Raw genomic sequence first — 24881 nt, 5'->3', positions numbered from 1 at the left:
ATGTATCACGTTGGCGGCGTCGTCTGAATCATCGTCGTTGTCGTCCGAATACTTTTAGTTTTTGCACTCTAACTTTAGTAAAAAAGAATACAAATCTATGAAATTTTAACACAAGGTTTATGACCATAAAAGGGAGGTTGGGATTGATTTTGGGAGTTTTGGTCCCAACATTTTAGGAATTAGGAGCCAAAAAGGTCCCAATTAAGCATTTTCTTGGTTTTCGCACTATAACTTTAGTTTAAGTAAATAGAAATCGATGAAATTATGACTCAAGGGGTATGACCACAAAAGGAAGGTTAGGATTGATTTTGGGAGTTTTATTTCAAACAGTTTAGGAATTAGGGGCCAAAAAAGGGCCCAAATAAGCATTATTCTTGGTTTTCGCACAATAACTTTAGTATAAGTAAATAGAAATCAATGAAATTTAAACACAAGGTTTATGACCACAAAAGGAAGGTTGGGATTGATTTTGGGAGTTGAGGTCTGAACAGTTTAGGAATTAGGGGCCAAAAAAGGGCCCAAGTAAGCATTATTCTTGGTTTTCACACCATAACTTTAGTATAAGTAAATAGAAATCTATGAAATTTGAACACAAGGTTTATGACCACTAAAGGAAGGTTGGGTTTTGATTTTGATATGCCGAATCTAACTGTGTATGTAGATTCTTAATTTTTAGTCCCGTTTTCAAATTGGTCTACATTAAGGTCCAAAGGGTCCAAAATTAAACTTAGTTTGATTTTAACAAAAATTGAATTCATGGGCTTTTTTGATATGCTGAATCTAAACATGTACTTAGATTTTTGATTATGGGCCCAGTTTTCAAGTTTGTTCAAATCAGGATCCAAAATTATTATATTAAGTATTGTGCAATAGCAAGAAATTTTCAATTGCACAGTATTCAGCAATAGCAAAAAATCTTCAATTGCACAGTATTGTGCAATAGCAAGAAATTTTCAATTGCACAGTATTGCGCAATTGCAAGAAATCTTCAATTGCACAGTATTGTGCAATAGCAAATATTTTTAATTGCACAATATTGTGCAATAGCAAGAAATATATAATTGCACAATATCGTGCAATAGCAAGAAATTTTCAATTGATTGGAGTTATCTTTCTTTGTCAAGAATAGTAGTTGAATCAACTTAAATCATTGTTTTATACAATATACAATGTATATTCACTTTTACTACCAACTGATAAATTAAAACAATCTTTACAATTCAGTGATAACAAGCACCTTTTTTTACATTTTAATATTTTATGATGTATTTAAATGAGTAGTTATTGTTGCAAACTCCATTAGAAATTTGAATTGAGATCAGTTTTGGAAAAAGGGAAATGGGGATGTGAAAAAAAGGGGGGGGTTAAATTTATCTCATTTCAGGTTTCATAAATAAAAAGAAAATTTCTTCAAACATTTATTTGAGAGGATTAATATTCAACAGCATAGTGAATTGCTCAAAGGCAAAAGAAATATTGTAAGTTCATTAGACCACATTCATTCTGTGTCAGAAACCTATTCTGTGTCAACTATTTAATCACAATCCAAATTTAGAGCTGAATCCAGCTTGAATGTTGTGTCCATACTTGCCCCAACCTTTCATGGTTCAACCTCTGCGGTCGTATAAAGTTGCGCCCTGCGGAGCATCTGGTTTGTATATATACTGATTTTGTGTCATGGATGGATACTCCATAATCTTTCTTATCTTTTATAGATAATCTGTTTATTTATTTAGTTATTATCCTAGACATCAACTGAGAAAAAAGCCAATCTCAAGTTGCTGGAGATTGATGGATTATAATCATAAGTTTTTCATAACTATATAAAAAAGTTTTTTTTTTCTGTTTTCAGATAATATCTTTGTTTATATCTATAAGATGACCTCCCTTTATATATTTAAGCCCCATTTATAGGCATTATTATTTTGCCCCATTTATGGGCATTTGGTTTACTAGTCCCGCTTCAGGCTAAAGTTTTTGGTCAAGGTGGTTTTTGATGAAGTTGAAGTCCAATCAACTTGAAACTTAGTACACATGTTCTCTATGATATGACCTTTCTAGTTTTTATGACAAAAGAGTTTTGAACCCAATTTCACGGTCCACTGAACATAGCAAATGATAGTGTGATTGGGGAATCCATGTACTATAGACACATCCTTGTTTAATTTCAGATATGTCATTGAACTTAATTTTTTTGAAAAAGTGACGAGCACATCATGTGAATACAAGGGCACAGCTGTTGAAAAATTATTGCCCTGACTGCCCCTTAGTGAAATATTGATTTTAACTTGCCATTGTTTAGAAAACCATATGTGCTAGTTTGAAAGTGTAAATTGCGAAATTGGAACAAGATATATCCACCCTCAAAGTTTGAAGAATATGTGACTATACTCTTTTGCAAAATTTATCAGCACTAGATTTTTGATAATCTACAATAAAAATTTAGACAACCCCTTTTTTTGAGTTATCGCCGGTGAAATCATGTTGATTTGACGTTTATTTACAGGTTTAACTGTTATTAAGTAAAACAAACTGCAGGAGCTAGGTTAAACATGTTACTAAAATAATAAGCAAAACAAAGAGTAGCTATAGTATATTGATATTTTATAGAGTGTCTTTCTATCTTGTGATGTTACACTATTGTTTCAGATGAGGGTGAAGGTTTGGTACCATTAAAACATTTAAACCCGCTGCAATTGTTTGCACCTGTCCTACATGTATGTCAGGAATCTGATGTTCAGTAGTTGTTGTTAACTTTAACAAAAATCTTTCCTCTGAAACTACTGGCCAAAGTTAACAAAACTTGGCCACAATCATCTTTGGGGTATGTAGTTAAAAATATGTGTCCGATGACCTGGGCAACTAACGAAATGGCCACCAGGCTAAAAAAAGAACAGTGGAGTAAAATGTAGATTCCGGCTTATAACTCTGAAACCACAGCATTTAGAGCAAATCTATCACAGGTTAAGATTGTTAATCAGGTCGAGATCATCTGCCCTGAAATTTTTAGAGAAATCCAGACACTCTGTTTTTGGGGTTGCTGCCCCTGAATTGGTAATTTTAAGAAAATTTTGCAGTTTTTGGTTATTATCTTGAATACTATTATAGATGGAGATTAATGGAAAACAACAATAATGTTCAGCAAAGAATGATCTACAAATAAGTAATTATGATCAAAATGGTCAATTGACCCCTTTAAGAGTTATTTTTTTTTAAATGTAAATTTTTGTAATCTTACAAAAATCTGCTCTGAAACTAGTAAGACAAATTTAATCAAACTTGGTCACAATCATTATTAAGGTATCTAGATAAAAAAAAAACAGTGTATTTGATGCATTTGACGGTCTGCCAACCAACATGACCGCCATGACTAAAACTATAACATAGGGGTAAAATGCAATTTTTGGCTTATATATCTGAAACTAAAGCATCAAGGGCAAACTTGACGATGGGTTTAAATGTTCATCAGGTTTAGATTTATTTGTGGTATGAGTGCCAATGAGACAAGTTGAACTCTCCACCCAAGTAACAATTTGTAAAAAGTACAATCGTTAACACAGAGTCTTGGCTTACACCGAACAGCAAGCTATGAAGGTCACCACAAGCGGAAAAAGGAGTGTTCTTGGAGGAAAATTCATTATTTTGATACAATCTAACGTTGCTAATACACCAAGAACTATCATGAAATAGGAAGAAACTTTTACGAAAGCTTATTATCAAGAACGATTTTGTTAAAACAAATAAAACATGAAAAACTGCGTCTAATCTTCAAGGTATTTTACAAACTTAAACAGATACTTCTTTGTATAAATCAATAGATAGCTAGCTTCCTTAGCAATATTTGTTTGAATTCATTTTTTCGGAAATTTTGGTGTTTATTTTTTTGCAGTTCAAAGTATGCTTTTACATTGACATCAGCGAATATTCTCAGATCATTTCTTATATCCTTTTTGTTGTTGGATGTATAGATGCGTTGCCACATTCAATTGCAGTCTGTATTTTCGTTAGATGTTTTCGGCTTTGTATCGATTGGATGAGTTTAGCTCTTTTCAACTATTTTTTGTCGAAAACCGGGTACTATAATATGCAAAAGTTCAACTATATATTTGAAACATGAAATGATTGAAAGGTGTGCATGTTTGTCTGGCATCTTTCATCTGACCTTGTCTTCATTTTCATGGTTCATTGAACAGTGGTTAAGTTTGATTCTTCAATGTGTAATAGGTCAACTGTATTTAGAACACATTTAATGTATGGAACGATTGTAAGGAGTACATGTCTGGTTTATCTGACCTTAGCCTAACTTTCTTGGAGCATGTTAATTTGATGTGGAAGTTGTAAAGTTTTATATGAAGGACTATCAACATATTAGCAATGGTTAGTAAAGAAGGCGAGACATTTCAGCGTGTACACTCTTGTTACAGTTTATTCTGGTGTTTTTCTATTACGAAACTATCCATGTTTCAAAAGGATTAGGCGCTTGCTTCTAGTTTAACCCTGCCATGCACATTCTGTATGTGCCTGTCCTAAGTCAGGAGCCTGTATATAGTTAAGTGGTTCATGTCTGTCATATTTGGTTGGTTTTTTTTTGGCAAACTGATTTGTGATAAATAAGGCCGTTATTTTCTCAGTTGAATTATTCTTATTTTTCATGCTGGGACCTTTTAATAGCTGACTTAACAGTGAGGGTTTGTTTTCTTATTGTTGAAGGCTGGAGAAAAGAGGTAAGCCCATTCACAATTCACAAGATGCCCGGTAACCTTTTGTTTTTATATACAATTGAAAAACCTTTCATATATATAATTCATAAGGTAAAAATAGTCCCTGACTTTTGGCTTTCCAATTTTCTTAAATAAAAACCTTCAGTGGCTGATCCAGAATTTTTTTGTAAGGGGGCATGAACTGCCTAATAGGGACCAGCTCCAGTCATGCTTCAATGATATCGTTGGACCAACAAAACGCTTCAGTTTTATGACCGTGAGGCCTGATCTTGCTTTCTAAACGATCTATTCACGTACAGGACTGTCAACTTTCCCCAAGCCAAAGATAATTATATTCCTGTATCACGTGATTTTTAACACATTAGAATATGATACCTACATACCGAATTAGAAAGTTAAACTACAATTAAAAACGGTATTTTCAGGACCAAAACTATAAGTAAAACAGTTCCAAAGGCACCTAGAAAAAGAAAAAAAATTCTTTTGTTGCAAATGGTTCGGGGTGGGGTACCATTTTTGTGACCATAATATACATGAAATATTTGCCACTGCACCATGTCTGTTCTATCTGCAGTGGCGGATCCAGAATTTTTCATAATTAGGGACGCACGTACTGCCTAAAAGGGGGCCCGATCCGGTAATGCTTCAGTAATTCCCAATTTATAATCAACAAAAAAAATCACAGAAAAGAGAAAGGACCGGCCCCCTCCCTAAAATCCGCCTCCGGTCTGTAACGGTCAGAAAGGATAAAATGACAAGATGTTAAAAACAATAACCATTTATTACATAAATATAGAAAACTCAAACGATCCATAATATCTACTTTGACTTTTTGCCGCCTTTCTTTTCTCTGATTTTTTCACATAACAACGCAATAGCGCCTGCGGCAAAGCAGATTCCACACACAATCTGCAATATCTCAACGTACCAGTCGGCCCATGATTGTCCTTGTATTTTTACTAATTCAATGTCAAATCTGGCCATAGCATTTGCTGTAAAGATATAAATAAACTCATCATATATACCATATATGCAGGGTTAAAATTTAGTACGCCTTTTATACAAACGTTCCGTCTACAAAAAACTCATCAGTAACGCTCAAATATTAAAAGTAAATATTTGAAGGCCAAAATAAGTACGAAGCTGAAGAGAGTTATCGAAAACAAATCTAATAAGTATCATCTTTTGTCTTAAAAACTGATTGATAGGTTGCTACTTAAAGTTCAGTGGCAAATATGACACGTAGACCTGAAGCCCCCGGCGTGTTGAAAGCCGTACTTAGATCTATAATGGTATACTTTTACAATTTTTGACTTTGATGGAGAGTTTTTTCATTGGCGATCATACAACATCTTCTTATATCTATATATGAAGCATATACTTCGAAAACTGAAATAGTTTTCAAAATATGTGTATTTCAAAAACAAGTGAGAAAACATATCTTTATAATTACTTTTTTGGTAAAGATATATTTAATAAAGGTCACCGTACGGCCTTCAACAATAAGCATAGCCAAACCGTATAGTCAGCTTTAAAAGGCCTCATTTATGTACAAAAAATGACCAAAAAACAAATATGTAACACAAATATTAGATATATTTGACATTTTTGATCCATTAGAGTCTATCAAAAATGAATGATTTTTCAAATAATTTCCGCGGTAAATTTGTAAGTCACATTCCTGGTGGAATGACAATAAACAAAAGTATTAGACTGATTTTTTTCTTTTTCATACATTAATTTTCCGGAAGGTTGAATCCGCAAAATGTGAAAATATCACAAAGGCCACACTAGATCGATAGATTCTGAAATGGCGATTCAAGTTTAATGTCATGGTTATGAAGAACTATCATACCGAAGATGAAATTACCTGGTATTATTCCCGGGATACCCTTTTCTCCCCAAGCCAGCTGTGGAGGTATTTTAATGGACCTCTTCTCTCTGAAATAGACAACAATGGATTTTAATTAATCTTAATTCATAAATTGGTTTTATGTAGTGTTGTCAAATCGTACACTTTTGACTAACCGGTTACTCGGATAATCGTTCGACCGATTAACCGGTTAACCGGTAGTTTGAGTTGGTGCTTGCAAGCCTTATCAATAGTACCCTACACATAGATATAAGATGTGGTATGAGTGTCAAATTGACAACCTTTCATGCAAGTCATAAATTTACGCTTTTAGAATTGAAGTTTGTCCTCTGGCATTATCAGGCTTGTCTGTGAGGATTCCTGGCGAAGTTTGACTTTTAATAATCAACTACACCGTATCAACTATTGCGTTTGTACCAACTTCAGATTGAAAAATAATATAAAAAAAACTTCTTGATCTCGTAGAATTGAATATGTCTGAAACTGATTATTCTTTCCTTTTCACTTGTTGTCTCCGAAAATGATGTGGAGTGTTTCATTTTGAGTGATTGATTATAAAAAAGAAGATGTGGTATGATTGCCAATGAGACAATTCTCAACAAGAGATCAAAATGACACAGAAATTAACAACTATAGGTCACCGTATGGCCTGTTTCTTTACTTTGTTTGCATGTTACTCGTACTATCACGTATACATTGAGTACATTCACATTAGTTTGCATTTCAAAATTTTTGAGTTAGCATTTCGTTTAAAGTAAGACTAAGCCTTATACAAGACGGAGGTTGCACATTTAGATGTAGGTTTACACAATATTAGATCAGAAACGAAATAATGAAGTAAATTGTAAAATTTAATCGCATTACTGATTTAGAGTTACTGCTAAAAAAAACATGTATACTAATTATGTTTCTTTAAGATCCTGCCCCGAGCTGAGAGACAAGTTCTAATTAATTTTATGTTTATAGGATTAACAATAGCAATCAATTTACTTACAATCACTGAACAATAAGAAAGAATTCTGTATATATGTAATCCTCTAAACTCAATAGGTAATATATATAATGTATATGTCTCAATGTCATGAAAATCACTTGCTATTATCGTACACTACTCTGCTGTCGATTTATATGTATACTTTATTATGTTTTGACCTCTTGTACACGTTTGTGTCTGAGGAAATAAAATATGTTGTTTGTTTGTTTGTCAAATTAATTACCACGACGACATTTTTTAAATAAAACCTAACTTTTTAATGATTTCAATTCAAATTTATATAAAATCTATCAAAATTGAAAAAAAAGTCCGGTTAACCGGTTAGCGTTTTCGGTATTCGGTATTCGGTCGTCCGACCGGTTAACCGGTTAACCGTTGACAACACTAGTTTTATGTCTTTCTTGTCCGTCATTTATGCACTATGCAGCTCAATTTATCAAAAAGTCTTTGTTACTGAGGCGAGTGAATTTAACAACTGCATTATATGTACATATATGTATTGTTGTCTTTTTTAAAATCATTTTTGTGATGTGTTTTCACGTATGCCATCAACCCCATTGGGATATAAGAGTGCATTTTTTCAATGAAATTTATTGATTTATTATGATCTATAATTTTTTTTTTAAAAGCGTTTTACGCCCATATCGGCTAATGGCTTACAAACATACATACATATGGTGTGTTCCAAAAATTATATTTCGAGCATACCCCTAAAAAATCACTTTAATAAAAAAAAAAAAAAAAAAAAAAAAAAAAAAATCAATGAAATATTTTACTGATTATTGTCTATAATATCTTACCCAGTACACATTCCAACGACGCCTATATCAAGACCTACAAAATATCAATTAAAGTTAAATAAATTATCATTTAAAAAGGCATGTATGTATTTAGTTAATGTCAAGTAGAGCTGCATGGCATGTCAGGAACTGCTAGTAGTCCTTTGTTAATTTATGTATTCTTGTCATTAACTTAGTTTATTTTGTAACTTATTCTGATATCGGACTCGGACTTCTTTTCAACTGAGTTTTACTGTGCATATTGCTGTGTGGTTTTTTTTTTTTTTTTTTACATTGGCTAGAGGTATAGAGGGAGAGTTGAGTTCTCACTAAACATGTTTAACTCCGCGGCTTACGCCTGTCCTATCGTCACCTATGGGGCTCTAGAATTTATGTTAGTCCTATATATTTTTTTTAAATGTTTGTTCATTTATATATTTTGGAGTTAAGTATGACGTCCATTTTTACTGATCTAGTACACATTTTTGTTCAGGGGCCAGCTGAAATTTGCCTCCGGGTTGGAATTTTCTTGCTGTGTCGAAGACCAATTGGTGGCCTTCATCTGTTTTTACTCTCTGGTCGGTTTGTTGTCTTTTTGACATATTCCCCATTTCCCTTCTAAATTTCATGTCAAAAAGGATATGTTTGCTTACAATTTTTCACTCGTCAGGTTTAAACTAAAAAATTGGAAAAATGCTGCTTTCGTCTTTTTTATTTTCTAAAATATCACTGATTAAATTCTTTTAAAAAAGTCGAACATTTGTTTAGAAAGCACATTAAATCAAGTTAAATTGCCGGTAAAAGTTCTTAAATTTGTCTTAAAATCATCAAATATCTTAGTAATAATTCGACGGTTACATAAGAATTAATCTTATACATTGGTCTGATGTTTTCCAGGTTTTAAATGGAAATCTAAAAAAAACCATACAAACCTAAAACAACCATTCGTTTACCAATAGTAAATTCCAGCAGTCCAGCAGGCATGCCCTCTGTTTCTTTAGATGTTTCTTTATGTTCATCGTTCACATAAGCCTGTTAATTTTAAACAGATTTTTAATTAACTTCTTGATACGTCTTTTATCTTATTAAAAAAACATGAAAAATGTACCTATAACATATTTAAATGTTACTTCCATGCTCTAAATAAATAACGCAAGCTACTATGAGAACAAGGGTTACGATCCTCCGTGGAGAGGAGTGGACTGGATCGTAACCCTTGGCTAGCGAAGATGCCATGAGATAAAAGAAGAGATTTTTGTCGTTCGGAAGTGTATATTATGCTTCAGACACATATTCGTTGTATTGATCTTTTTAAGATATCAACCTTATCAACTCTATATCTATTCATACACGGTCTTCGAGGATAGATAGATATGAGTTTTAGACTTGGAGCACACGATTTATTGTTGAGTTTTTATTGGCTTTGAACCAGTTTTCAGTGACTGCAAGTAATCTTAGAACGACAATTTGTGCAAGTTAAATTGTTTTATTTCAGTTGGTTTTTTTTGTGTGTGTTCCTTGTCGATCTGACGGGTCATTTGCCATTTGCGACTGATATCTAAAGTGTGTTCTTATGTTGTTCTATTGCAACACTCAGGCGCGGATCCAGAGGGAGGGTTCCGGGGGTTGGAACCCCCCTTTTTTTGGACGATCAATGCATTTGAATGGGGACATGTAATTGGAACCCCCTTTTTAAAATGGCTGGATCCGCCCCTGAACACTGTCCCTCACAAATACGTCTAATACCGTCATATGTATACATGTGCCTACCCATAGTCATTTATCTGTAATTCAATGGTTGTCGTTTTAGTATTTTGTAATGTTGGATCCTTTTATAGCTGACTATACAGTCGTTTCTAAGGACATGGATCCGACTGCAAATTGCATTATAGATTTAGTTTTGTTATGTTTAGAGAAAGGGGAAATAAGAAAACTTATACAACGTACGTCATATGCTGACGTAACGTTTGGAGATACAGTAACACTAAATAAAAAGGAGCATACATCATACTCTAAAGTGATGGTGTCACCTGTCTTCGTTACTATGGTACAATCTTCTGGCAAATACTGAAAAGGAAATAAAACATGTGGAATTAAAGTATTTAGTGATGATGTAAAGTCATATTCGAAACTGTATTGTCATTTACACTGAATAAGCTTGACGTTGTTATAAATATACTAATAAAGATCAATAAAACTAACCGGTGCCAACCTTCACCCTAACCTGTAACAATAGCGTAACATCACATAGAAAGACACACAATAATTATCACCATAAAACATGAAATTAAAACATAATGACACTTTTTAAATAAATATAGTATTTATATTAGAGTTCAGGAGTAACTGTTACACGAACTTATGGCTTACACTGAGATAGCCAGTATACCACGTACGTGCTCTGTTATATGAGGTAACACGCATATATGGCTTTATAAGGCACAGCTTAGTCAGCGAATCGCTGTGTGCTGTTATGAGGAGACTTAAAATGCCAGTTTATACCACGGACGTGTGCTGTTATGATGTTACACTATACGAAAGCCAGTATAAAATTGAGAAAGGAAATAGGGAATGTGTCAAAGCGACAACAACCCGACCCTAGAGCAGACAACAGTCGAAGGCCACCAATGGGTCTTCAATGTAGCTATTAACTCCCGCACCCGTAGGCGTCCCAGTTCAGCTATGTATAGTTACATAATGGATTTATAAGCGTAATTTTGATGTTACACCAAAACACCCAACGTACCATGTATGGACATGGGCTGTTATGAGGTTACATTTATACAGATTCGACTTGATCCTAGAACCTCTATATATGGGCTATACCCGGTATATGCACCTGATTTTATATTATTTTCTGTCTTCGAAGAACATATATAATTAATTCAAAATGAAATGAACAGAATTTGCTGAATTCAGCATTTTTCTTTTTAATTAACTAGAAGAAGAAAAAGTCCCCCCCCCCCCCAAAAAAAAAAAAGACACACATCGGAAACTAAATAAACGAAAAGGCATACAGAACGCTTCGCGGTATCAAAATTTATTTAGGTAAGCTTTTTTGTTCAGTGCGTTGTTTTATGGGAAATCGGGTACATATGTCCTGTGTGTATATGTATAAGATGGAAGAGATCCCCAAACTTTCAAACACAAGTCAAAGACCGAAGCACAAAGACAAGATATAGTTAATAAAAACATGCTACCCTCCACACAAGAGATGAATGGATAGTGCAATACTGATGAAATGGTATCATTTGGTGTGCGTATATTTTCGAACCTGGTGCCAGGTGCATGTTTTGCAAGAATAATGACAAATATTTTTGTATATAAATGTACCCATAGTATGCACCTGGCACCTGCTCTTAGATGCAAATATTTTAATTTGCATTCAAGAAAAAGAAAAAGGAATGTAATAATTTTTTTTTTACATAAATAGGTATTTGTATTATTTATCAGGCATTTTTGTCTAAGGGCGATACAACAAAATATGTGTAAACAACAGAGAACCCTTCGGCAATGACGTACTTCCGGGAAGAGATAATAAACAAATCACATGTAATTTTCTTAAATAAGAGTTGATCATTCGTTCAGAAAATAACAAGATCATTGAGAATGATAACAACATTGTTAATCTGCATCCCTTTCTGTTTATAAAAACTCGGGGTCAATTCAGTTAGAACTTTGAACTTTAGCGTAGATATTAAATTAGGTCACAGCTACTGGGTTATGTTGAAAGTGACAGATAAAGTAAAAATAATTAGGAGGTTGTTTTTTAGAGCATCCTCCATAAACGTTAACCCAAATAATTCTTCAGTCTAAATATGAAAAACGTCGAAACATTTGAATAATAATCACATCAAATGTTATGTTTGTTTTTTTATTATTCATTTTTATAAATGATTTTTTAATTTGATTTTCTTTCTTTTTTTTTAAAAAAGAGGTTGAGAATTCAAAAGGAAAGAATACCAAAAGAATGCAAACGGCAAATTCTACTTACAGTGGTTTTGATATCTAGTTCCGATTTTATTAATATTTTGCCATCACTAGCTCCCGGATGTCCATCTAGAACAGTTTGTTGTCCGAACATTTTCTGAAATTGTCCATTTGAAACAGAAAAACTGAACAACAGTAAAGCTAATGTAAATTGTAAACAGGTCATTCTTAAAGCCTAAAACTAACAAAAGGAAGATCGGAATAGCAAACCTGGTTTTATATTTTCAAAATTTCCGGGTACACGTATATTTCATTACCCATCAATCAAAAAATCACTCAACTGGAACATTTGACATCCAAGTCAAATATCGCTTCCTATATTGAATGAATGAATGCATTAATTTAGTATGTATTTGCAAAATCTTGCAACCCTTTATACAGAATTGAACATATATAGTATATGCATAAACATGTATACTCTTAAATTAATTAAAGAATCGATAATTAAATCAAAAGCCTTTCAAAAACTTTCAAGACGAAACACAGCAATACAAGTGCTAATTCCATATCGTCGCTGGGCTTCCAATATGTCGTATATGACTTTTTTGGCCAAAAATACTTTTTGACACCAATGGTCTGGACGGGAGGAAATCTTTGGTATAACAAAATAGCATACAGTAAGACCAATTAAAACGTTTGAAATAAGACATATAATACAAAATTGCCAATGTCAGTTATTTGTAAAGTTTGCTTCCAAAATGTTGTATGAAAACTTGAAAATCGTTGTATCATGGCTTTGGGAATAAAATAATTGTACATTTCTGTATTTCTGGGAAAATAAGTTAAGTTCTTGGATATTCCAGAAATGTCAAAGTTTTTATTTCACTGATATTTGCAAAAATGTTCAAGTTCACATACGACATTTTTGAAGCATGCATTTTGTCAAAATTTTCAAAGCCTGTTACTGAGAAATTTTTTTTTTTGAAAAATTTGTAATTTACAACATTTTGGAAGCCCAGCGACGATATGTTTTCTTTGATCATCCAAAATGTGTACTGTAGGCCTAAAAAGAGTACGTTACTAAAGCATTTTCAAAATTTATTTGTTCGAGGAATCAGCAACAATAAAAATTGAAATGTTTATTGTCAATGCCATGTAAAGTAAAATCTGTGACAAGTATAAAGACGTTATGAAAAAAAAAACCAATACAAAACAAAAAGATGTGGTATGACTGACAATGAGATAACTATCCACAAGAGACCAAATGACACAGACATTAACAGATATGGGTCACCGTACGGCCTTCAACAATGAACAAAGCCCATATTGCATAGTCAGCTATACATGTAAAAGGCCCCGAAATCACACATGTAAAATAGTTCAAACGAGAAAACTTTTTTACTAGGTTATTTTATTGTTGTTGTTGTTGTTTTTATTCAAATCAGTCGCGTGATTGTTTGTCAACATATCTGTTAAAACTCAAATAAATATTTTATTAAAATTATAACACTAAAATATTTTCAAAATGTTTACAAATTTAATAAACCATAAACAAATAATCATTTTTTATCTCTAGGTGTTAAATTACATTGTAAAAATTAACGAAAATCTTTTTAAGACGTAAAAATATACAAGCTGTTTAGAAGCTCCGTGACCTGATAGCAATCTTGAACTTCGTAGATTGTCATCGTAGCTATTGGCTTAAGACATTCAACGCACGAAATTGACAAATGGGCCAATTTAAGGGTATCGAAAATGTCGATAAGTTTTTGAACATTTCTGTACACTCTTTTTTTCTGGTTACGATATAAAAGGAACATGCAAGGTTAATTTTCATTACAATTATTTTCTATACGTTTCGCTAAAGTTATGTTTTTTGGTTTTAGTTATACAAACCCCGTGGAGGTACCCCTAAAAGAATCCAGATGTTTAGGTCTAATTTACTATATAAAAAGAAACTATTTTGAATAAAAGAAAGTATCGGTAAAGACAAGGATAAAACGAAAATGATGCAAAGTTTAAGTGTGACTTTTTTGGTGCTTTTTTCCATCTCTGGTAAGTACACATGCTGATGTATGGACCTAATTACTATTATATTAAGAATATACATGTATTTGTTCATTTTCTCACAGGTGATACATTCGGCAATTTATGCATATTTAGATCGAATAGTGAAAGTTTTATTTTTGGAAAAGTTTGAATATCTTTTTGATCGAAATATTTTTGTACGCTTTGACCATTGTGGTCCAATTTATAGGCTTTTAGTTAAAAGAAATCATTCAAATTATTTCAAAACATCGACCTCAAGTGGAAGCCGTGACTTGTTAATTCCATTTTGAAATCCTGAGAGTAAGTACCATTAGTTATCTTAAATTCCCGAAATACCAATAAAACTCCATTAGAATATTTTTGACGTATATACGTAGCAGCCTTGTAATTCAGTGGTTGTCGTTTGTTTATGTGTTACATATTTGATTTTCGTTCATTTTTCTTACATAAATAAGGCCGTTAGTTTTCTCGTTTGAATTGTTTTACATTGTCTTATCGGGGCCTTTTATAGCTGACTATGCGGTATGGGCTTTGCTCATTGTTGAAGGCCGTACGGTGACCTATAGTTGTTAATGCCTGTGTCATTTTGGTCTTTTGTGGATAGTTGTTGGCAATCATACCACATCTTCTTTTTTATATTGGATAGGAAAACATAGTGATTCGAAATATTCAAACATTTTATGAACAAAAAAATTTACATAAAATGAGCACATCAAAAAAACTCTGCATGGCTTCGGCCAATTTTGGTCTGGTAGAGAAACTTCATCGTTTTGTAATTTTTTAATGAACAGTGATAAGAAAATTCCGTGTTTTTATTTATGTCTCCCATGATTCATACATGAGTTACCGGAAGACAGTCAAGATTCTTGCATTTGGGTTTCAACTAATTGCTTCCATCACGGTGCGGAGCTATTAGTTTCAATCGAAATACACGCCATCTTGAATAAATTACTTTTCACGTATATATTCTGATTGGATGCGGCTGAGATACAGCAACAGCTATTGGCTTAAATGAAATAAAGAATTACAGACTTTTCTCGGCCAGGATAAGACATTAAATGCCGGAAAATTGACAATTCAGTTCCAAACAATTGTCATTAATTCATGTTCGTTTTATTTTGCATATATACATTTCACAGATGAATTCAATACTGAAATATTAATTATTAATACGTGTGTATTTGCTTTGTTACTCAGTTTGCACGATTTGCTTTACTAAACAATATGTTCATATACAATGTTTATAAAAAAGCGTTATCTGTAGTTTATAACTTCTGACAATCTAGGCACACCCCAGAGTCGTGTTGTTTTATAATTGTTTTAATTTTCAACAAGAAATTTAGATTTTTTAAAAGCATGGGTATATAACGCATACAGACACTCTTAAAGAACATCAAGTTTTTATCAATCAATATCTAAAAATACCACATTTCCAAAACTAATTAACAACCACATGCACACATATTACCTTAAATTAGGGTAGAGCGAAGCAGTCCATAGCTTTTTAGAAAGCTAAAACTTGTTACATAAATTATGTATCGCCGTTTTAACACATTTCATATAAATAAGGTGCGGATCAAGAATTTAAAAAAGGGACACATATTTAGTCAACGTCTGGACTGTTGCATTGTAAAAAGTATATACATTTTTCATATGTGTAGCTTCATAAAGGGGTGTCCTCTTCCCTAAATCCGCCTCTGTTAATTGCCAAGTGTGCACATGCCACTACATGTATATAGAAAAATTGGTCCCCGCTTCATTGAGGTGTTGCGGCCTCTTGTTACTGCTACCAGGGGCGGATCCAGGAATTTGGAAAGGGGGCGACGGTTTTAAAAGTTTGACGAGCGGATCGAGGCGAAAAATGTTTGGGACCTTTTTTGGGTTAAAAAACATAAAATTAGTGTAACATGCACTTTTTAAACGGTTCCTGTCGTGGGGCATGTATATTCTATAGTTACTGTAAAGTGTAAGGGCTGGACATTTTTTATGTTGTATTATATATTCTCCCTATTGATTGTCTATCATAAATGATAGTATGGATCCAAAGCTATGTACTGATATATTTGATGTGGGACTTGTCAGTTAAAAATAGACATGGAAAATTCTCGTTTGTTGTATGTTAAGTTAGCATATTTTAAAAGTTAAACAAGCAATTTTTATCCAAATGTTTGGTTGATTTTTGTTTTCACCCAACAAAATTAAGGGAGGTGAGGGGTTCCAAATCAATCAAAGGCTACGAATGAGTCTGAAATGACAACGAATTTATGAATGACGGTCGACAAATGGAGACATAAAGGCCACACTCAGCAGTCAGGTTGAAGTCTGGTCTTGAAAAAAGTATTCAATATATCAGAAACAGACATTCCGGTCAGACATGCAAACCCCGGCCCTAAAAAAATACGCCCGTTTTTTGTTCATCATGTTCATTTAATGCTAAAAAATTCTGTTGGAAATTTTCATTTCTAATTGCAAAAAAGTGGACAAGGTTATTGTTTTCAATCCAGATACGGCCAGAACTTTTATTTAATGTAAAAACCAGAGTCAGATTTTTTTCTCTCAAATACCTTAGACTGCCTCCTCAAATCAAATGGTTCGTACTTACGACTTTAAATCTATCTAGAGCTTATACTAACTGGGGTCATTATTCAGATATCATGTTATTTTAAAATAGGCTGGGGCGTTTGGGGTTAAACATGTTTTCGTAGGTAAATAATATTGCTGTGGATTTTTTTTCATGAGAGTGTAATAGAGTATTACTTTCTGTTTGGTTGAATTGTGAAATAGAAGTCACTACGTTCTTGCTCAATCCTATGTCGCTTTGAAGGTATCATAGGCGGATCCAGGGGGCCCCCTTTCGTGGGAAAAATTTGGTTGATTATATAGGGAATCATTGAAGCATGACTGGATCGGGCCCCCCTTAGGTCAGTCAGCGCCCCCCCCCCTTTATAGGAAAAGTTCTGGATCCGCCACTGGGTATCATGGTTGTCACCCTCAGCCTAAGCAATGTGCTACTGTAATTTGAATTTCAAAATGACTGAGTGGCGTTTTTTTTTTTTTACACACTGGTCAACTCCATCATAGCGAATCACATGACTTTGACATAATCAGTAAAAACCTGCGAAAAATATCTTTATAAGACTTTTGAGTCTGGAATTTCCAAAATGGCCACCGTTGCCATGAAAACTGCTTAAATGTTAAAACAATCAAAATGCTTTAAAATTTATGAAACTAAAAACAAACCTTACCTAGCATATGTAGACATGACTTTTGACTCTTAAATTTCCAAAATGGCCACCGTAACCATGGAAACTGCAAAAATCCAAAATCATTTAAATATAATGACCCTTTTCCCAAATGTTAACTACCACTATGGACACCACAGAACAATGATTTTGGGTCCGTTTTGGTGACATTTGTGTTAGCATCCTAACACAGGATTACTTGTTTCAAATTACTTTTAATTTCGAGTTGCAGCGTCGATCAATAATTCTTAAATATTTGAGAGAAAACATTTAACCCGCCTACCCGTACCGTATGTTATATCGTTTTTTTTTATGGATATGGAAATCCTTCCAATCTTCCGCTTCTTTACGCAAATCACTCCAGAGTTGGCGAACACTCAGTCAGCTGTGTTCCTTAAACGGATATTAAAATAAAATGCTAATGTACTTTTCACATACATGACATAGAAGTTATTTCAAAAGTTGAAATGTTGAAAGGAAATCCTCCAATATAACGTTGCACATGCATGCACAACCTTTATTTACAGGAATGTACATATTATATACACTAAGCACTCATAGTACGTTGGTCAATATATAGATTTGATATAAAAAGCAATGTCTAGTTAAATAAAATCTACGAACGGTCGGCACTGATGTAAAGTAGTGTCTCCTCCATGACAGTCTTAAACTTTAAAACTCAATATTTAAAAATAAAAAAACACTGCTATTTTCCGTGTTTGGTAAAGGTTGGCTATCACTGTGCACAACAGTTCAACAAAGAATCCTATTGGGAAAAACCAGAAAACTCTTTTTGTCAGAAAACACTGTCAAACATCCAAACATACTATCCACACTGATCTGTGTCCACACTTGTAATTTATGTAAAATAATTGTTGTTTTCTTTCAGCAATACATAGCGCTTCTGTGCGTTCAAAAGAAACAATCGGGCTGTTACGCTTACTTGATGATTTGAAAGACTATAGTCGCAGGGATATGATCAACACTGAACTAAAAGAAGAAAGTAACACGGAATCACGGTAGGAATTACTCCGCGTTTACAAATACCATTGAAAGCCGGATGGTCAGATGAATATAGATCAGCGCCACTCTAGTGGTGTAGACACGGGGAAATAACATTTAAGCAAATGGGGAGGGGGTTGAGGGCTGCAGTCTTTCTTAAGCTGAACGATTCTCGTCAAATTCTTATTGAAAAAAAATTCAGTTTTATAAATTATTTGTAAGCACATGCTTACAATGCTACACTGGTGCAACATCACTGCTGACTCTATTCCATGACAAGATTAAATGAGGTCCTAAATATTTACCGGAAGGCTATAATGAAAAAAATCCTTGATTATCGTATCACACCATGTTTAGATATGTTTTTTTTCCATAATGCTAAACTAAAAGGTCTCATAAAAAATGAAATTTGCCATAGAAAAAAAGTTTGCATGGAGACATTCTGTGATTTTTTTTATAATTATCTTATTGTTTACAAGACGTTTTGTCGATGCGGGTGTCTTAATCATGTGTAATAAAATTACCCGTCCGATGCACCTGAATTCAACCCTGTTTTGCATAGAGTTTTATGTTGATCATTTAATTTACTTCGTTTTCTGTGTTGTGTTGTGTGTGTTGTGTTGTGTGTGTTTTGTTGACTGTTGTTTGTCTTTTACGTGAGCCTCTTTTTGATTATGTGATTACTTGGTCGTTTATAAAGTGACCATTTGATTACCAGACCAAATATTGCATGATTATTTGATTATCTTAGACTGTATTTTTGATTATTTGATGATCTTGTTCAAAAGTAATTATAAATGATAATGTGATTATATTGGCACAAAATTGTGATTATCATTATGTGAATACTTGGACCCTCTCATTAGAGGTTTCCAGATTTGCTACGTATCAGGTACGGTTGGTACGTAACACAACCGTTGGTGCTGTTTGGGAGGTTTCATTTAATGTATGAGATTATTGTATGTATCATGATAAAAATAGAGAAACAAAATTGCATATCAGTGATAAAAACCGTTATCTTTTATTTTATTACGATTTCAATGCTTCTAGAAAACCTTGCATGTGATTTTATACGATAAAATTTATTCTGTGCCCAAGAGAATGAATCAAACAGTCCTTACTGGAACTGAGTTGCCTCGACCTTTATATTCTAAATATAGATTTGCGTTTCTGTATAGCTATTCTGTTTTTGTATATTAAGAAAAGGATTAGAATAAAATCTAATACTGAAATATAAATTGGAATAATTAGAAATTACTTAATAATATCTTACTTGAACCTTACTGGTGTCGTTAATGGCTATATATATACATAGACGGATCCAGGGGAAGGGGGGCTTGGGAACCTCCCCCCAATTTCGGGGATAAAAATGGTTGATTATATAGGGAATCACTGAAGCATGGATGGAGCGCCCCCCCCCCCCCCCCCTTTATGAAAAGTTCTGGATGCGTCACTGAACTAGTACACGTGCTAATGGCAAAAATGAGTTCAAAATTGTGTTGATTTCTCATTAAAATAAATTTTTATTAATTAAGCTATCTTTTCGATCATTTGAGCAACATTTTTTCTTAAAACGCAACACACATTGTAAAACTATCGATCTATCTTTTTACTTATATTTTGTCACTGAACTTTTAATAAAATTGTTGATTATATTAACTGTAAGAATAAAAATTTTATGACACTAACGAAAACCATTTTTTGAGTAGAAATATTTATCATCACGATGTTACTTCATCGTGTCAGCTTATTATTATTATGTCACTAGATATTGTTATTACATTAATATTTGTAAATATTGTCGCGAGTAAAATTGCACATGCCTGCGAGTAGTATAATATAATCTACGAGGGGTAATATTAAACCAATATCCATCCATTAATCCTTTGGTCGTACAGCATTGCCAGAAAAACTTCATACAACACAGCGTATTTTGTTCACTGATAACAGCCATAATTTGACGCTATATTTACACTTAGTCTAATGCAATATGAATATGTCTTTCTAACTCTTCGTAATGTTCTACGGAAAATACTGTGTTGCTATATAATTATGTCTTTTGCACCATTTACAACTGATTTATGGACTCAAAATTAAGGATCATTTTCATCGGTTGGTAAATGTTTCTTGTAATTTGGTTCAGGTTTATATGTACTAGTATCATGAATACGATATTACTTTTAAAAAATAGTTTAACTTCAGTTTTTCTGAGTTTTCTCTCTCGGCTTACTGCGAAAAAGATATTAAAAAGGGCATGTTTCTAAAATTTATAGAGCATATTGATTTTATGAGGGTTTTTTTTTTTATAAAGAAAAACTTTAAGCCCGACGGTAAAGATAATTGTCCAAAAAGGAAGGATGCCAAGTAAATACGATATCAGCCATATCTCTATGCATAATTGTTCAAATTGAAGATGTAAACGACCTTGTATTTTTTATAACTTCATTCCGGATGTCTGATTTTTTTTTTATTATCTTTATTCAATTCTTCAACATATATTTACAACAGATATATTACATATTACACAAAATTATCACTAGGCAATGTTATTAAGTATAATGACATACATAATCAGTACAGAAATAAGAAATCATGCGTTTTGACACCTTCCGTTTCTTGTAACAGAGTATAAATTTTTTTAAAGTATGTCTGATTATGTCTCACTGGACTTTTTTTTATCTTGATTCTTATATCTCTTGACAAGTGTAATAGACCTGTCGCGCACTGACAGAACAGTGATTTGGTTTTATATTAATTTTGTCATTTTTCTTTTGTTATTAAGGTCAATTTATTTCGTTCAAATACATTTTATTTGATCATGTTTTCTAAAAACTTACCAAAATAAATACAAAACTTTAACATTTTATAATGATACATAAAGTTATTACAAACAAAATTTATAAAGTTTTAAATTTGTTTTGTAATTTAGCTCCTTTGTATCTATGTAGTTTCACGGGGAAATAACTCTTAACTATAAACCTTTCGTACCGACGGTTACTTGCAACGGTTGCTTGAATGCATAATCGAGTGCACACACTATTGTTTTTTTCGAATACAAGAAGAAACCACATGAAATTAGTCCCAAATTACAGCTAAAATTTCTCTAAACAGTTCTGCATATGATTCCTAAAACATTTGTTGATATAAAGTGTATACATCAATAATTTTCAAAAGTTAAATGACGGCTCCCACTTCGTACTACGGTTGGTACGGTAGCAAATCTGGAAACCTCTAATGAGAGATTCACTTGTGAGTTTGAATGTCCTTCTGATATCTCTTTTGGCGGCCAGTTTATATAGGTAGAGGAAGCCGGATTAATTGCCCGGAGAGAATCATCAACCTCCGGCAGAAAACTGCCAATCCTAGTCAATTTAGAATGGAGTCGAATACACCTGTCACGTGCAGGGTTTGAACTCAAAACCTCAGTATTACTTAAGGATGTACTTAGGTCATGAGGTTTTTGGAATTTGTAATAAATGGTCGGACTCCTTGTTTTTCTCCCCTATACAATACAATATACAAATATTTTGCCCCATAACACTCATATATCTTTTGATATATAAGACTTAAAATAGCTCATAAAGGGTCATTTGCCAAATGTTAAGCAGATTTTATTTTTTACTTTTGATTTGAGACCCAAATAATACCAATGCAAATATAAGGTAATAGTCCGAGTCAGCTTTTCCCCGCCTTATTTTAAAAAAATCATATCTGGAAAAGGAGCTCCTTGACCTATAAATAATGCACTTCTGACTTATTGTATCAATTTTAATTCTTGTTTTTATAAATTTCACAAACCCTCATCTAAGTACATCTTTAAGTGCACTCTACAAAACAAACAATGTAATTAAAAATCGATCTCCAGTGGCGGATGCAGGAATTTTCGAAAGGGGGGTGCTAGCCCAGGGCAAAGGGGGGGTGCAGGGGGGTGCAAAACATATGTCCCGATTCAAATGCATTGATCGGCCAAAATAAAGGGGGGGTGCGGACCCCCGGAACCCCCCCTCTGGATCCGCCACTGATCTCTCATCGCTCCCGTTTTCTGATATGTCGCGTGGGAGATCTAACGAAACCCGCTTTGAGGTCACATGTGAATGAACTAGAAGTTATGAATTTATAATGATATGCAAATGAGTTGACGACCTATCAATAAGCCAATCAAAAAAGTTTATGAATGCTTTTTGACTGACGATTTCTTCGTAAATAAAATGAGTTACATCCCTTTACCTCATGATAAACTTTCAAGATCGTGGAAGACTGATTTTCATTGGTCGAAAAAGACACACCTACGAGGTCACTCACATGTGACCTCAAAGCGGGTTTCGTTAGATCTCCCACGCGACATATCAGAAAACGGGAGCGATGAGAGATTGGCTTTTAATTAGATTGCAAAACAAATGATATTATAAACGTGCGCAAAACTTTTATTTTCAGAAATTACATATATCGAGTAACCCGAGACCAAACATTTGGGAAACCAAAAATATAATTGGCGGAGAACAACAAATATACCAAAGACCTTTGTGTGTTAGTATCGACCTCAGCTTTTTAACACAGCAAATTACCTTTGTGGACTTAAAATAAGCAAACAAAACTGTATCATAAGTAATTCATGTCATATTCTAGGTTTACCAGCATATAACGCGTTAATTCATAAATCTAATTTAAAACACTATTTTTGTAGGCAAATGGACGATTTACTGATGGAAATCTTCAAGAAATCATCTCATTGCAAAAACACAGGGGACAGCTGTAATTATGACTGGCAATGTTGTTCAAGTGGGGATTGTGAAACTAGCAACTATGAAGCTTGTTATAGTGGAGCATCGTGCAGGTGCAGAGGTGCAAATATTTCCAAGTAAACTTCTGATGTTTCCGACAAATTTTAAGACATCTTAGCAGAACAGAAGATATAAATTCCTTTTTAGAGCCCTTCTCCTTGTGTTTTTGATTATGTGATAAACTGGGCCGTTTTTAAAGTGATTATTTCGTTTAACAGACAAAATATTTCATGATTATTTGACTATTTGATAATATAGGACTGTATTTTTTATTATTTGATTATCTTGTTTAAAAACTTAATCAATGATTATATGATTATACATGTATTGGCAAATAATTTTTGATAATGTGATTACTTGGACACCCCATGAGGGGCCTCCTTTTAATTGTTTGAAATTGAAAAAAGGTCATTAGAAACTGAAACGCGACTTTTTTGTTTATCATGACAAAAAATATTATAACATATAATATATTTATTCATGTAACAGTGGTAAATGGAATTCAATAAAAATAAAATGTTTTTTTTTAAAGATCTTCTTTGTTTATTCACATGTAACATTTGATTATATTTAACAGTGGCGGACTCAGAAATTTCATAAAAGGGGAAAGGGTGGACTCGCTCCAGTCATCATTCATTGAGTCCCTATATAATCAACCAAACTTTTCCCACAAATGAAGCCAAGAGAACTGGGCACCCTGTCCCCTTAGTCCGCCTCTGTGCAAAATTGAATACATGTATACACACGTCAAATTTAAAATTGTAAATGAAAAACATGGCTTCGGTGACAGAGTTAAACTATATACTATCTCATTAGCCTGTAAAAAATAGAATTAAGACTGGAAACGGAGTCTGTCAGAGACAACCCGAACAAAGAGCAGAATACAGCACAACGCCACCAAAATCAGAAAATTCCACACCCTAAGGCGGGCTTCAGCTGGCCCCTAAACACACATGTGTACTAGTTCAGCGAAAATGGCCGTCACACTAAACTACGAAGCATGTAAATAAACCAAGATTGCACAAAACATACGGTTACCTATGGGCTGTCTCAATGGCAAAAATACCGCATCTTGACTTCTAACTTTTATTGTATACACAAGACTAACAAAGGGCAGTTGCTCCTGACTTGGGACAGGCTTAAATATTTCGGCGGGTTTAAACACGTTTTGTAAGATTTCAATCCTCTGTCCCTCTATACGTCTAGCCAATGTACTAGATTAAACAAACATACAGCGTGAAAACGTGTATGAATTAGGTGTGCTCGGTTCCAATCTTATTGGTCAGGGTTGCCGGTTTTCCTGTCGACAACTACGAGTTCTCACATGTGCCACATGTGGAGCAGGATCTGCTCACCCGTCCGGAGGACCTGATATCACCCCAGTGTTTGGTGGGATTCGTGTTGCCTAAGTCTTTAGTTTTCTATGTTGTGTCTAGCTTGTGTACTATAATATTATTTGTCTGGTCGGCTTTTGATTTTTTTGCCATGTGGTTGTCAGTTTATTTTCGAT

The 24881-nt window shown here is 33.5% G+C and overlaps 1 protein-coding gene and 1 long non-coding RNA gene across 4 annotated transcripts; one reads left to right on the top strand and one right to left on the bottom strand.

Moving 5' to 3' along the window:
- Positions 1-5483: 5483 nt before the first annotated feature.
- Positions 5484-12616, bottom strand: LOC143054354 (FK506-binding protein 2-like). Of its 3 annotated transcripts, none has more exons than XM_076227348.1 (6): positions 12362-12616; positions 10315-10434; positions 9300-9399; positions 8389-8422; positions 6577-6662; positions 5484-5713 (listed from the first exon to the last, which is right to left on the bottom strand). In XM_076227348.1, exons 1-6 carry the CDS (start codon positions 12521-12523, stop codon positions 5541-5543), a joined length of 675 nt encoding a protein of 224 aa, XP_076083463.1. In that variant the 5' UTR covers positions 12524-12616; the 3' UTR covers positions 5484-5540. The 3 variants fall into 3 exon arrangements, with proteins under 3 accessions (XP_076083463.1, XP_076083464.1, XP_076083465.1); XM_076227349.1 differs by having other exon boundaries at positions 6592-6662; positions 12362-12604; XM_076227350.1 differs by having other exon boundaries at positions 10372-10434; positions 12362-12604.
- Positions 12617-14250: 1634 nt separating this feature from the next.
- LOC143054353 (uncharacterized) lies at positions 14251-23902 on the top strand. The gene is made up of 3 exons (XR_012971644.1): positions 14251-14352; positions 18478-18607; positions 23275-23902. It is a non-coding gene; the product is annotated as an uncharacterized LOC143054353 (long non-coding RNA).
- Positions 23903-24881: the final 979 nt, after the last annotated feature.

This window comes from Mytilus galloprovincialis, chromosome 12, assembly GCF_965363235.1.
Source record: "Mytilus galloprovincialis chromosome 12, xbMytGall1.hap1.1, whole genome shotgun sequence".
Classification (NCBI taxonomy): Eukaryota; Metazoa; Mollusca; class Bivalvia; order Mytilida; family Mytilidae; genus Mytilus; species Mytilus galloprovincialis.
This window is presented reverse-complemented; position numbering and strand designations above follow the sequence as displayed.